General features: G+C 43.3%; 1 protein-coding gene across 3 annotated transcripts in view; it reads right to left on the reverse strand.

Annotated features, from left to right (window-relative positions):
* QTGAL (queuosine-tRNA galactosyltransferase) overlaps positions 1 to 364 on the reverse strand; it is a 114,761-nt gene extending 114,397 nt beyond the window's left edge. Inside the window, exon 1 of one of the 3 annotated variants that reach the window (XM_085077928.1) lies at positions 138 to 362. In XM_085077928.1, coding sequence (XP_084934054.1) covers positions 138 to 188 — 51 coding nt within the window. In that variant the 5' untranslated portion in view covers positions 189 to 362. Of the gene's footprint in view, positions 1 to 137 lie in introns of all 3 variants that reach the window. The other 2 variants (XM_085077927.1, XM_085077929.1) reach the window with 2 other exon arrangements.
* Positions 365 to 16,048: the final 15,684 nt, after the last annotated feature.

Raw genomic sequence — 16,048 nt, forward strand, 5'->3', positions numbered from 1 at the left:
CGGCACAGCCCCGCGGGGACACCCGGCACAGCCTGCGGGACACCCGGCACAGTCCCGCCGGGACACCCGGCACAGCCCCGCGGGGACAGCCGGCACAGCCCCGCGGGGACACCCGGCACAGCCCGCCGCTCACGTACCACCTGCACGGGGGGCTCGGGGCTCCCGCCCGCTGCCCCCAGCTCCGCCATCGCCGCCGCCCCTCGGGGCGGAGCGGGAGGAACAACCACCGAGACGAGACGGGAGCGGCCGGAAGAGGCTCTGCCGCCGAGAGCAGGGCCCGGCCCGGGAGGGGACCCGCGGCCCGGGAGGGGACCCGCGGCCCGGGAGGGGACCCGCGGCCCGGGAGGGGACCCGCGGCCCGGGAGGGGACCCGCGGCCCGGGGCTGCTCTGTCTTATCCGCTTCCCGAGGCTGCTCTGCATGCCAAGCGCTGCCCGGGTCCGAAGGGCTTGGCTGTGGAGACACTGATTCCTCAGTAGGTGCTGCTTGGGTTTGACCACCTGTTGTCTGAGTAAAATCCTGTAAGTTTTCAGCGGTGTTAAAATGCTTTTTCAAAGTGATTTCCCACATTGAGGTATGGGGAGCAAGTAGCCTGCTTGAACTGGAGTTTGTGGAAATTGAAACAAATCTTTCACTTTGGAGTTGTTCATCATACATACTCCTCGAGAATTATAATGGTAACACCAATAGTCTCTAATCTCTCTAGTCTGGACTTGGTCTGAACTACTGCATTCAGTGCTTTTTTAAAGCTTTTAATAACCTTTGAAAAGGGAAAATTGCTGGTGCTAATTATGCCATTATCATAGAATTGTAGAATGTTAGGGGTTGAAATGGAGTGGACCTTGAAGATGACCCAGTCACACCCGTGCCATGGCAGGGACACCTTCCACTGGACCAGGTTGCTCCAAGCCCCATCCAACCTGGCCTTGGACACTTCTAGGGATGGTGCAGCCACAGCTCCTCTAGGAAACCTGTGCTAGGGCCTCACCACCCTCACTGGAAAAAATTTGTTCATAGCATCTAACCTGAATTCCCCCTCTTTCAACTTGTACCCATTACTCCTTGTGCTGTCACTGTAGTTCCTAACAGTTCCTCTCCAACTTCCTTATAAGATACTTCCTTCCTTCAGATACTGGAAGGCATTTCAAAATATACTGTAAAGTATTATCGATCATTTACCTACTGAAACTATGGTTGCACAACCACTCACTCCCTTGAAAGCATTCCCAGCTAAAAGGGATTGCAGACCAGGCCCTGTACAACAACCTATTCAGGATTTTTAAAATTTGCACAAAGCAATCTTTGTTGAGCAAAATCCTGAGATTATCCCTTGTTTATTTGAAGAGCCTGTTAAACAGCCAGACAATTCAAGGAGCAAACAGAGCAGAGTTATCTTAAAATGTTGGTTGGCACACAAATCCGAGAACTGAGGAGGTGAGGAGGACAGCCAAGCAGTAATTCACCCTTGGAATCTATTTCAAATTATCTGCACAGCTTTTGGCTGTCCGGCCTGAGTTTAATCTCTCCATGAACAGCACTGTTAAATATGATCATTCCTGTTTCTGGCGACAAAGGCTGCTGGCACTTTTATGTTGCCTGCATGCCTTGCTTTATCTAAGAAAGTGTAGCAGAGTATTGCTTTACTCACCCTAAACCAAACAAAAGTCCTAGTCAGGGACAGCACCTCATTATGCGAAGCAAAATGCAGAGCAAAGCCCTTGCTGCCTTCCCTGAGGAAAATACAGAACCAATCAACCTCACCAGAAATGTTTTCTAAGTTATATTATGTAGCTGACCACAGAGGGTAATTAAATACAAAATTCTGCTAAGAATGTGATTTTTGTTTGGGGTGGGTTTGGAAAGACATTTAAAGGCCCACAAGCATGTGGAACCTATTCAGTGGGATTTTCAGGGCAACCTAGGCAGCTAACATCCATTGTGAGGGTTCATACCTACTGGCTTTTGAAATTCCAGCAGGCATTTCTGTGTCCTTGGGCAACTAAATAGTTTCCAGAATGCAGTCAATTGTTTCAGTGCCCATTCTGCTTTCATGTGTGTCAGAATGGAAAGAGATCTCCCAACACCGTCACAACAAAGTCATTAAGAAGCAAGCAAAAATGGTTTGGTCCTGGTTCTACTTCCAATTGTTCTACTTTAAAGATTTTTCGCAGTGGTGAGGAGCAGCTTGCAAAGCAGTTCTCACTGCTAAAAGCATTACAGACTTGTCTATTTCTCATCAAATTATTTTTTTTGCTTTTATTTCTAAAAAAAAAATCTTTTGATGGGTATTACTGGGAACCCGAGACTAGCAAATTCTGGAGGCTTTATCTGTTAAATGAAAATTTTCCTCATCTTAATAGAAAAACATCTAGAAAGTTGGTTTTGTTTCTTTACATTTAACTGTCATTTCTAAAATGACACAGACTCACAGTATGAACAACTATTGATTTGTGAGGGCAAATCTCAGCTGATTTCACTGGAAGTTGAAAAGAAGATAAAGCAGGACTTATCGTGTAGGCTGTCAGTGGGGTTATTGAGGCCAAATAGTCTTGGGTTTCATTTCTTTTTGCAAAGCTTAAACAGTAGCTGAGGTGGCATCCATACAAACAAATCTGTTGTGTTGTGGAGCATGTGGGCAACTTAATTTGGTTTTATCTTTATTGGAAAGACAGAATGAGTGAGTATAGTGTTCTTTTAACACATTTGTGACTGAAGTTACAAGCTCTAGTACTAAACTATTTCCAGAACACACTGTGTTGAAAGGATCATTCAATAGAGTAGGTAAAAAATTCAGCTCAGAGCAAGTTTTGAAACCATTTTTATTCAGAGAATGCTCTGAGCTTCCAAAAATGCTCTGTTATTTTCATAAAATGTCACAGTTGAGTGGCAAGAGGAGTGCAATATTTCTCATTATAATACAAAACTATAGAAGAAAGGGACTTGAGAAGCTCATCTAGTCCTTCCATCCTGAGGTGGGATCAACTCACAAGCACCCAATATCATCACTGACAGACACCTACTAATCTATGAGGCTTCATAACATCCTCAGCCAGTTTACTGTAGTCCTTGCTGTCTTTGCCCACAGAAAGAATTTCTTAATATCCAGCTTAGATACTGCAGCATTTTCCAAGCCACCTCAAATGTGGCAGGCTAGGATCTGTTCCCTCTGGCTAAAAGATGCAGACTTCTGTGACCTCCCCAGTTTTAGAGCTGTTGAGGCTGAGCCTATAGCATAACTTCTTTTATACAGATGTTTTTTGCTCTCTCTCTCCCTCCCGAGTGTTCAGCTCCAAGGTACAGTTCCTCACTTTGACTCCTCTGTTTGTAACAGGATCTTATTATTTTATCTTAGGCAAAAATTATCCTACTTTGCTTCTACCTTAGTAGATTTGGCACTTTGTCTGCGTTGTAGACCAGATGTGAAAAGTTTTGCTGGGCTATTAAAAAGAAAAAAAGAAAACAAGAAGACCCTTAGGACCCTACCCTGCCTTTTTGCAGGCCTACAATAAGATACTCATTTTATAATCAAACACCCTGACTAAATACAAACAAGGAGGCCAGTAACCTGCCAAAGATAAGACTAAAATCTCTGAGAAAGGACACAGGCCCCCATCCCTCCAGCCTGTATCTCTACCCTAAGAGGCTCCTCAGCCCCCTCCTTCAGGGGTCCCCTGATAGCCCTCTCCCAGTGGCTTATCCCCTGCAGCTGTGTGCCTTTTCAGCTGCTTTCTTGCTAATGCCTGTGTTAACCCTTTCTTTGCCTGAGAAGGCTTGCAAATTCCATCACAAATCCATTAGTCCTTACCCAGCCTGGACACAGAAAACAAGTCGTTCACTTTATGAATTTAAGATTTTAGGAATTTGCAAATTGCTGTTGCATTTCCCTCCCATCCCATGCTATTGTTTAGGTTATGGGCATCTGATTTGTTCAGTGATGTTTTAGACCTTTGTTTATTCTCCTGGCTCTCTTCTGGATGCTCTCTGGGCCCTTTGCATCTCTGCTGGAGAATAAGCCCCAGCACCAGTCCCAGTGCTCCTGCTGGGGCTGGACCAGTGCTGGCCAGAGCAGAATTACTTCCCATGTCTTGCAAGCCATACTGCTGTTTGCACAGCTTAGTGCAGTGTTTGCCTTTTTCACAATGGCTTGACACTGTTAACTCCTAATCAGCTTGTGATCTATTATATCCCCTAGATCTTTTTCTGCATGAGGGAAACAGTATTTTAGCAGTTTTATTCCAGTCAGCCACATGAGAAGAAAATGACTGAAGTAGTGTGAGTGAGATTATCTGCTTTGCCCTTCAATACCAGGATTGTTTACTGGTTTCCAATAAGCTATACGTGTACACCCTGTTAAGGGAGTTGCACAAGTGCTGTTAATGCCTTCCTTTGGCCTTCAGAGCCTTTATTACTAGCAGGGACTAATACCTAAGAGTTATTTGGGCCAATTTCCCTGTGTACTCAAGACTTCAAATGCTCAGCTGAAATTACAGGCCTAATTGCTCTTACAATTTAGATATATTGAGTTTGGGTAACCTCACTGGAAAATGCTGCTGCTCCTTAGAGAAGAACTGTTGTGTGATACATTTCTTTCTCTGAAACACTAGCTGTCGTTAGAAAGGATGTTGCTTGTTTCTTCTTTCTTCTTTTCGAATGAGTCAACCTGAAGAAGCCAGTGGTTGTTTTTATGAGGTGGCAAACACCACAAATGTTCTGTTAGCTAGAATACTGGACTTAGATGCCTTTGTGGGTGAACTAGAAAGATCCCATTCATTTCAGTACCAGTCCACATCTGAAAACATACACTCTCTGCAGTCTCCTGGACCACCACAGCCATCCCAACCCTTGTGTGCTTCCATGTCCTCCCCTCAGACTGCTGGTCCACAGAGAAATGTTGTGCAGGTTCCCATTCTGCTTGTTCAGGTTCCCTGTTCTGCTCAAGCCATTCTCTTCACTACTGTAGCTCAGGCTTTTGAGTGTACCTTTATATTTAGTATGGTTTTGTGGCATTAAGACTGTGGGAGATAAGGCAGTGGCAAGTGAGAGGCACAGTTCTTCCAAAGAACTGAAGCCGATTAATGCAGGTTTTTCTTTGCCAAGGGCTTTAATATTTGAGCAATCTGACACAAAGTTAGACTTTAACTTGGTAATCTTTTCTTAAAGGAATTATGCTAAATAATGAAGTATTTTTAAAACGGAGCAAAAGAAACAAATTTACTTTTTAGCTGGTGAAATCTTCTGGAGAATCCAGTGATAGGCAAGTGACTATGGGCTAACCACTTCAGTTAATACAGTTCCAGTTTGTTATTAACAAACCAATATGAAACTCTGTACAGTAATACTGGTATTTTCCTTACACACCCAAAGAAAGCTTTATAAGTAAGTTATTTGGAGGGAAAAAGTCTTATTTACAAAAGATAGCAAGATTCAGATAATGGAAAGAGATAAAGGGTAGCCTGGAATTCCCATTTTCCTAATGTTGACGAGTTCCTGTGTGCCACCAGTGATAACCCTTGAAAATCAATGCTTCTACTTGAAGAGGAGTAAAGCTCTCAAGAGTTCAGTAGAGGTCCTTTGTTTTTCAAAACCATGCCTTTCATCTTCTTGATGACTGAAATATTAAACACTTGCAAAATCAAGTTATGCTGGAGAGCTGAGGAAAGTAGGTGGAATTGTGTATTTCCGCAAGATTCACTGCTGAGTTCATACCATCCACAGTCAGAATTTTGTTGAACTTCAGTACCTTTGGGAGCTTAAACTTCTTAGTATATAAGTACAGGAAGCATCTGACATTTTAAGATGGGAAAGTGCTTAAAGAAATAAATCATATTCCTCCAAAGGAATGTATACATAACAGGAACTGGGATGTGTATACTATAAGAGATTCACAGACAATGTATTGGATGCACATCTTTATATGACACACAGACAGGAAGAGAAGTGAATAACATTTTGAATTATGAATTAGCCAAAGGCATCTGAAGAAAGGATTACAAGAATTGTATAGCTCTAGAGAATACAGCAACATTTACTTAATATGTCTTCATTGAAAACAGAATTCAATAAGTTCTTTAAATCTTTATACTACCCTATAAAAGACATTTTATTATGTCTTATTAGATCTTTTAATATCATTCTTAAAATGCTAACCTACTCTGAAAAGTGGGTCTTAAAGTACAGTTTATTGTGACTAATTCTGTTTCAGTTTTGTTTAATTTTCAAGCCAAGACTGTTCTGCATTTTCCTGTAAATGCCAGTTTGTCACACTCACCATGGGTTATGAAATTAAAAGTTCTTTCAGGTTCATGCATCTTCAGTAAAACGGATTTAACAGCTTCATTAAAGCTAATAATAGTGCTGATAATACAAAGGGCAGTGTAGTGAGCAGCTCACTCCCTTACAGCTGTACTGGCTGTGTGTTGTAAAAGAGTAGTAAAGATGTAATTCTTGTCAGAAAATTGACCAGATGTGAGCAGAGCAGAGACAGGAAACTTCCCTTTCAGTGCAAAACTGTTACTCCATCTTTACATCCTTTCTTTGCCGAATGTAACTTTTTTCAGGGCCAGGAAGGCCTTTGAACAGCCTGAGAAATGGGATGCTAACCTGAGGACATCCAGCTCTCTGAGGAAAGGAGCCAAGGAGCTGTGCAAATGGTATCTGGGATGGCTTGTTATTATCTCAGCCAGCAGTACCCAGAGCTCTGGGGCAGTGGGAAGGACAGAGACACAGCCCCAGTGTGGGATCATCTGTCATGTGGAGACTCACAACAGGGACATGCTGGTGTTGGACCACTGAGCCCAGCTGCAGGAAGGGTGAGCTGCTGTGGGGAGCAGGAGGCAATGACGGCATCAGGCACTTGGAACCACTCAGTCTGCTCCTTTTCCCTGGATTCAGGGGAGCTGAGGAGAAGCTGTAGCTTTGTGCAGCATTAGGGACTAGGGGTGCTGTCAGCAATGGGACCTGGGTGTGAAAGTAAAGGACTTCAGCAGATCTGTTTGTACAGTGATCTTTTCAAAGGGCATTATCAGTTCACAATAATGTTGTGTGAATAAACTGACCATTGTGTCAAGTTTAGAGTTTTTTTAGGTGAGGTTATGACATCTGTGACATTACAGATAGAATTTGGCTATCAAAACTGTTTTAGGAGTAGGTCTATGGAGCCTACATTGTTGTGCTAGCAGGATATAAGAGACGACAGTAAATTATTTCATTGTTTGGAGGCTCCCTGGTAATGTCATCCTGATGCCATTACAGCCTGCCATAAACCACCATGCACAAAGACTCTGCATCTCTCTCCCTGTGACATAATCTACTTCTTATTCTTTCCATAATAAACCCAGATACTTAACTTCCATCTAAACTTTCCCTTCCCAAATAAGGTACTTTTTTTTTTTTTTTTTTTTAACCGCAAGAGAGAGAAATTTAATTTTACCAGCTGGGAAGTCAAGATCCTCATTTTGACTTCAAGTGAAAACAACTAAAAATACCTTTTTGCTAACATTGCTGCTTGTGCTCTGCCCAGTGTCTGTTAAGGCAGAGTTCAAGGACAGCTGGGTGTCCAGCTCCATTGAGAGATCTGGCCTAGAAGCCAATGCTGCAGGTATTTAAATACTGAGTTATCGCTATATGCAAATGGGAAGTTGAATTTTTTTTAAAAACCTCCAACTGTAGAAAGTTGTGTTTGTCAGTGTTCTCATCTTGTGTTCTCAGATTATTTATGCAGCTGACAACCCATGTGACCATTGTGGTTATTATGCACGTAAACTTGAACTTTGACATTTCATCCTGTTGCAAAGCCTTGGTATGTGCATTCCTTTATCTTCCCACCATCCCTGCAGTTGCTCTTCATTATTGTCAGTGCTTATTAGTTAGAAAAGTCCCATTCCATTTTGTTTGGGCCAATTAACTGGTGGAGCAGCTCTTTGAGAGTCCCCACTATGTATCAGCAGCTATCATCACTGATTCATTGTATAAACCTGAGCTGTGCTGCACTTTCCAAAGAAGCAAATCCTTGTTTCTCAGTTGACCAACTTACAAAAACTCTTCAGACTTTTGAATATTTCACTCTTTTATGGCAAAGGGGAAAAAGGACATTGTGTAGCAAATTAAATGAGAGCTGTTGTAGTGTTTATTGTCATAATTACTTTATATGCATTTTCATGTGTTTAGGATAGTGTCTTCCTAAAAACCAGGGAAAAAGAATATTAGGAGAGGAAACAGTCCTTGTGCTGCTTCAATATTGTGACCTGCAGCCTGTCTGAAAGCATTACAAAGCCTTGATTGTGCAAGTGCCCAGCTGATCCAACAAGCAATGAATGAGTGAGCAATGGTCAACAAGGAGGAGTGGATATCACAGAGGGCAATTCAAAAAGGTTGTAGTGCTGTGAAGTGAGAGAGGAATGAAATTAAATAGTACTAGAGATAAATAGATCATCAACCATTTGGGTTAGTTCTCCTTTTTCTTCCTTTTTTTCCTTGAAATGGTCCAGCATAGAAAAAAATGTGACTATAAATGGATAAGAGATAAATCTTCCAATATGGAAGAAAATAATCTCATTCTTTCAGTCTAAATGAATGATAATTTATAACCAGAATCTGATCTAAATATGAAGGAGATCTCCAGAAATCTGCTTGGGTCACATGTTAGGTAGTGCAAGACAAGTCAGCATTAGGGAAGTACAGACTGTCAGATTATATTTGGGTCCACATAAGGCTCAACCAGACTCGTCATCATGAGACAGGAATAAAAGGATGAGAAAATTAGATATGTTACAAGAGACCTCCTCCAGCTCTTCATGGCAGTACAAGATTCAACAGTAGGGAGGATTCCCTTTCCTTCAAAGTCTTACACTAGTCATTTTACCCTTGAATGGATTCAATTGAATTTTCAGTCAGAATTTTGCATGAGAAAGCAGAAGATACACAGACAAATATATTACCAACATAGCAAAATCCAGATTTGATACTTAGGTACTGCTTCAAGGACTTCTTTCAAAAGCATTAAAAAAAAATAATTTGGATAACCATGGCATCTTCTAAAAATATTCAAATCTATTCTGTCTTGATGGTGTTTCTGAGTAAAAGCACTTCCTAATTTGCTAGTCATTACCGTTAGTTCTGTTAGATCATTTTAGATCCCATGGCTTGCCACTGTACTTGGAACTTTTCAAATTAAGATTTTTTAGCCTTAACAAGGCCTCTTACCACACCTTCAGGCTTTCATGTTGTTTTATCTTTCTCACTGCTCTCTCAGCAATCAATTGGCAGTGTACCATGAATACGTGTCAATGGATTTTCAGAGCTCCTCATCAACTAAATTCAGCATCATCATATAGAGAACTTACTTTCAGAAGGTCATGCAAGGAACTGAGGGAGGACTTTGACAGAGAACCTAACTTTCCTTTTCTTCAGTCCACTGCTTCATCAGGGGAACATCTCCGTGGTCAGATTTGTTGGCACCTAAAGGAGAGAGTAATCTGACCTAATAAACCCATGGTAGTCAACACATTCCTTGAACCAAAGAAAAAGGAAATAAATTAGAGTCTCTTTCAGCAGATGTATTGTTTTTCATCTGCAGAGTTTGCAAAATTGAGAGAGTCTGATTTGAACTTTGGGTCTCTTTTGAGGAGTTTTCTTGCTTCTGGTGCAAAAAGAGAGGCAGAGAGCAGGGGAGCAGGGCCCTTTATCCCCTGCAGATACATCTGCCCTGCAAATACTGCCACAAAACAGCACAAAGGACCCTGCTTCATGCAGCAGCAGAGATCTCATTTCATTGTCAGAGCCATTGTTTTTCCTTAAGCAAATATGTAATAATGTCAGAATTTATGGATTAGTTCTACAATCCCTGATCTGCTTTAATCAGTTAGTGCTGTTCCTCCCAGAATGCTGCTGACAGGATCACTGTGCAGACAGACAGACAGACAGACTAGGTATCTACACAGAGCTCCTTGTGTTTTTCCTCTGTTAATGCTGCAATATTTGGTAAGACGTCACTCATCTAGTGAGTGATTGAATTTAAGAAGAAATGAAAATGCTTGTGTGTTAGTAACAACTGGACAAACCTCGCTGCCCTTTTCCTACAAAAACTGTCATTGAATTCAGGGGTGAAGTTTGTCTTGTAAAAACTACTCCATGGACCAAATCTGCCTCATGGGAGCTTGTCAGCTCTAAAAAATCCCTGTCACCAGATCTGAGGTTAATCAGGGCTCTGAAAAGACCCGTGGTTGACAATTAAGTGTGAAATTTGAAAATTATTAAGTTGAATTATTTACCTTGTTACTTCATCATGTCTGCAAAAATATTCTCTCCCCTTCTGGTAACCTAGCAATGAGTACAAAGTGCACAATTATTTTTTCACAATTTGTAGGAGAGTTGCATTAAAATGCATGTCAGTGTCTATTTCTTGACAGGCATGTAGCAAGCAACACTGCAAATGTTTGTTTATCCTGGCAGGAGCTGGATTTGTTTAGTGTAACTCGCACCAGTTTCATCCAAATTCTGAAGTAGAAAGGAAAATACATTCTTGTTTTCAGATCAGTGTTACAAATATTCTCTTTAGCTTTGTTTTTATTATGAGAAGTGACTGCTAATGGATTTGGACCTGTGTCCTCTGCTGCCATATTCTCCCTCCATGTACTGGAAATTGCTGAATACATTTGAAGAACTGATTCCAAAGGCTGAGCCTACAGGTTGCAGAATGTAGACAGGCTGTAGGAGCTGAAGAAAATGAAAAATTAAGCCAGCCAAGAGATAGGCATCAAGATAAATATCAGCTTCACCAGTGGCATAAATTATGTTTTCTAAAACAGGAAATTAATGTTCATTAAGTGGTAGAAATAAACAACTGGTCCTCTTGAAGAGTCCTCAGACTAAATGCTGTTTTCTGAGTACTTCTTGGCAGACATTTTAAATACCTAGGTTATTGTGAAATGAAAAGAAAACACTTAATTCTTGTGGATGAAATGCACAGGACTATCTCCAAAACAACAATATGCTGAGGCCTCTTCAGAGGTTTTTGGTTTTGACTTCAGCTTTATCCAGACTCAGGCATGCAAGCAGAAGTTACTGCCTGCACCCCACAGGGTCTCTGGGCTTAGGCACTAAATCCTCTGCCTGGGTCCCCAGATCTTGAGACAGCCTTGCTGTGTGGGATGGGAATGAGCTGTGATTCTTAGCCATCTTTTGTTCTTTGTGTTACCTTTTTGATCCTCTCAATCGACTGCTTGGGTCCAGACATCATTCCCTTCATTGCTTTTGAGTTTGATGTGCAAAGAGTAAAATGCAAATTCCTGTCTGCACAGTCTGGGTTGCTTAACAGTTCAAGGTGTTGGGAGTGGGGAAAAAGGTGAGAGAAAAGCACCAAAACCATTGCAAGCATGATGCTGTGGCCAAGCTGTGTGGTTTGGGAGAACTGGTCCTTTATATCCCAAAGCTGTGGTTTTAGCACTATTACAAAGTGTCGGTTTAATCTTTACTCCACCTTAGACCTCTTGGCCAAGATTATGCCTCACTCTGCAATCGACAGGAATTTTACCTGGCTGAGGTGTTTAAATTAGGAGTAGTGTAGCCAGGAGTGCAGTCCTGCTCTGAAGGCAGCATGGAGAGGCAGGGATGGCATGGGCTGGGCTGAGTTACCCAACTTGCAGAGGGGCTTTGCCTGGGGAAACAGGGCAGGACAGCACACCTGACCTCCCTACTTAAAAGCTCTGTTAGTCCTGTGTCTTACCCTGCTTTGTACCTGGGAGGTGGAAATAAAAACCTTGAGGAGAAAGGAAAATTCATTATTTTATTAAAAAATATAAGTTACACATTGGCCACACTACTGATTTGGCTCAAATGTTGAAACATTCTCGGGAAATGAACCTCCCTGGCTGCAGCGGTTCATCCCTGTTTGCACAGTCCCTGTGCAGAGAGAGCCAATAGGTGTTACTCTAGGTACACCTACTGGTTTGGCCACATCACAAGTCTGGGCATCTCCACTTTTTTTTTTTTTTAATTTATTTTGCTGTTGCATCTTGTAATTAGCCTGTCCAAATAATGATATTTTTTTATTCCCAAAGTTTTTCTGTTTATCTCACAATTTAAGTACCTGACAACAGTTAAGTAAGTATCTGACAATGAGGTACCTCAGTCTCACTTTCGTGCTTACAGCAAAATCCATTGGTTTGGGTGGGAGCTGGTTGGGATCCCAATGCAAACATCCAGAGGCGGAAGCTGGATTGTGCATGCAGCAGGAGCTGCCAGTTCAGTGGGAGCTGTTTGTGTCAGAGCTGCCTGTGTGTCCAAGGCAGAGGGGCAGCTCTGCTCCCCGCCCCCTCTTCCAACTCTTCTCTAATGCTGCCTCTCTCTTTAAAATGCTCTCTTTAAATTAATACAGTTCCATCAGAAATACTGCTGTCCTGCAGCTGGATTTCAGGTATGTCCTAACACCAGCTTCTTTTAGGAAAGATTTGTGTATTTTTCTTTAAATGTCTGTTGTTTTCAGTTGCATTCCAAAGGCCAAAACTTCTCCCTTTAAAACAAAAACAAGAAAAGCAAGATGTGAGTAGTAGTGGTTTAGGCGTAGTAGGAATTGAGCTCGGATATTAGCACTAAAGAAGTTCACAGGAATAAGCAGGAGGGTGCAATTATGGATGAGTGTATTTTCTTTTCTAATTTTAATTTCATGAGAGCAAGTAACACGGTCCCCCCTCACCACACACAAAGGTTTCCCACTGTCCATTCAGCTGCTGAACCTCTCCCTGTTTTGTTACTCTGCTCACTCCTGTCTGTCCACTGGATTTACCTTACAAATTCTATTTATTTCCTATTGCTCCTGTATTCATTGTCTATTGTCCTCTCTGTGGCTTGTTTGAATTCTTAGACCACTCTCTTTCCCTCCTGCTTTGCCATGCATGCTATTTAGCTATGGCTTTGCCTTTCCAGAAAATACCCTGCTTCTCCTCCTTCCCCCTCCTCCTTTAAAGTTTCAGATTTCCCTTGCTGGCAGGCAGCGAGGGGCTGCACACCAAGCACCAGCCCTTGGGTCTGCTCTGTAACCACAGGACCTGGTTCACCTCCTGCAAACTGAGTAGCGTGACAATAAATCAGCTGAGAGGGGGCTGCTTGGAAATTGCAAGACACAGGGACGCGTAGTGAAACCAACACATGGCTGGGCAGTGACCAATGCAGCTCTGAAGAGTTTACAGTTCTCCCATATATATCCCCTTGGGGACAGCAAGGCTGAGTGAGACCTTTCAACAGATTAGCTCTGCCACACTGTTTAAAGCAGCTTTCAATGTTCAGCTGAGATGTGCTTAACCCCAAATTCAGCATCTGAAAGCACCCTTCCTGTGCCTTCCAGCTGAGTCCCAACTTGGCAGGGGGGTTGTCCCTAATAATGTAAACACAGCCATGCTTTAAAGAAAATTTGAATCCAGACCTGAGTTTGAGCCTCTCTGTAATCACTACTTCATTTAGTTTTCTCAAATCTGCACATTTGAGTACTGAAGAAAATTAGTCATCTCTCCTTCAATAGGTTCTCCTCCTGCAGCCGCCTGCTCTTTAAAATCCTTAAAAGTCCATTAAAATCACTGCTGTTTGTGCCTAGGTTGGTAGCCATGACAAGCAAATATTTAAAGTGAATTTAGAAGGAAGTGTCTGAAGTGACTGTGTAGTCTCATCTTAGAGTTGCTCCTTGAGGAAAGCAGTGGAGCTTTATTGGGGTTCGAGTGTTTGAGTGTACAGAGCTGTTTCCAGAACCTGTATCTCCAGTCCTGCCACATTAGGTCAGAGTAGTTACTCAGTGACTTCTGTTTTCAGAGGACTGTGAAGCCTTTGCTGCAGAAGATTTATGTTTCCATTTGACATTATACAATATTTTGCTCCCAGATTTCAGTGAAGTTCTGCTCTTTGTGAATTGTAAATGCAAAAAAAAATTACTGTTCAGAATGTTCTCTCTTGAAAAGATGTTTGCTTTTCACAGCTCAAACAGAAAACAGCTCAGTGCATCCAAAAGCTGCCTCACCCTTTGAGCGTGTTCCCAGATCTCAGCCAAGAGCACTACTATGGAATAGCTGTGAGTAGCCGGAAGAGCATTGTGGGGATTGAGATGCAAATGAGCAAACCAAGCAGCCCCCTTCGCTGCAGAGGTTCCCTATCTCCTGCTGCCCCTCACTTTTGAACTGGGGGAGGCTTAACTTGGGCATTGCTCTGCAGCCACGATCCCTGGCTCTGCACCCACAGTCCTTGGCTCTGCAGCCACAAGCCCAGGCTTTGCTCACTTGTAAGGCTCATCAGCTTGGGTAGGATGAAAACTGTGTCAGCATCAGGAAGGCGTGGAGGACAGGAGGGGCTTTCAAAATCCCCATGTTGCCATTACTTTTCTGGGTCCAGAGAACTAAATGCCACTACTTTTTCTGAGTTAAAAGCGGGGGGGGGAATAAAAGCCAGAGGTAGTTGCCACTGCAAAATAGCACACTCTGTTCCCTATCGTAAAAGTTCAGTTTTCAGGCAGTTTCAAAAGTTCCAGAGTGTAATGTGACCTGCTTGGGCACTTGTTTGTTTTATCAAATGCAGGGAGTTAGAATATTGCAAAGGAAATCAGATACAGTAGGTTGGGGGGTATGCAGAGAGCTGCACATATAAACACTCCGAGGAATAAAGCAAAACGGTGTTTTCTCTGTATGCTTTTCACTGTGAGGGAGGGAAGCAAAACATTCTAACAAAACCTCCTTCTAAAGAAATAATCAAGGCACTGAGCTCTAAAGCCTGTGTCACTGCACATGACTGGGAGAATAAGGCATTTTGCATTATTGCATGTTGTCATCACTTTGCTCAGTGTTGTCCCTCCGTGCTAATTACATGTTTACGTGCATTGCATCATTGGGCAGAATTACTGTAATTATGTTAATACTTCATAATCAACAGAACAGCACCTGTAATTTACCAAACAAAAACGACAAGAAAAGCTAAACCCACAAATGGAAAGGGATAGACTGCAAAGGATTTAATCCTCGGTGCAGGAGCAGGCAGGAAGGAAGCTTTCAGAGCTGGAATATCCTGCTTGAGCCATCAGATGCTCTCAGACAGCACCAGGGCACTTTGACAAGGTGTTTTAACAGGTACTAAGGAGGCTAAAACACCAAACCGTGAATAGGGTGTGAATGTTTAATGCTCATCCATGAACTCTCACCTAGAAAAATCTGAGCAGTGCCCTTAACAAAGCTGCATGACAGACTCTTGAAAGAATAGGAGACTAAGAAACTCGGTGATCTGGAAATATTTTAACCCCTCTCCTATCTCTGGATGTGCAATATCAATCTCAACCCCCTTGTTGCTTCTTTGAAAGAAGTATGTGGCGCCTGGCATATCAGAGCACAGTCTGTGTGCAGCTGGATCGTTTTCCTCCTACCCCCATCCATGGTTTTTTCCCCGGTTTATCTTGGCCCGGGTGGTTTGGGCTTTAGGCTGATTCACCCGCTGCACTTCCCGCACGTCCTGGAAGGCCTCAAGGGCCTCTGTCACTAAGGGTTAAGTGTCCAAAGTCAACAGCAGAATAAACCGGGACATTAAACAAGACAAGGAGTTATCCCGAGTGGTCATTAAGTGGTGAAGAGTAATACAAATAAGATCGAATCCCAAGTGCTTCCTGGTAAGTGGAGACACAAGAAAGTTTCAGCAAAATCGTCAGCCTTCGTCCACCAGTTGCCGAGCCTTGGTGGAGGTGCTGCTGCAGGCAGAGTCACCTGCTGCAGCGAGGTGCAGTGCGGGCAGCCAGGGCTGCACCCAGGGACGGGCAGGGGGTGACGGCGGGCTGCCCCCAGCGCAGAGAGCGAGTCTCGGTAACTTTGCCGGCCAAACGAAACCCTTCGGTCCCGCCTGCCATCACCCCTCCCCACACAGGGGCGCACGGGGGGCCCAGGCGGGGCAGCAGCGCAGCGGGCTCTCCCCCCGGGCCACGGCATCTGCCAAGGGGCGAGGGGCAGTGCTGGACTCGGGACGGGCCGTACCCGGGGGCGGCAGCGATCCCCGATCCGGCGCCGCGTTTTGCCGGCGCAGCAAGTGCCGGCCAC

The sequence above is a fragment of the Lichenostomus cassidix genome, chromosome 18, assembly GCF_008360975.1.
Source record: "Lichenostomus cassidix isolate B80296 chromosome 18, HeHo_3.0, whole genome shotgun sequence".
Classification (NCBI taxonomy): Eukaryota; Metazoa; Chordata; class Aves; order Passeriformes; family Meliphagidae; genus Lichenostomus; species Lichenostomus cassidix.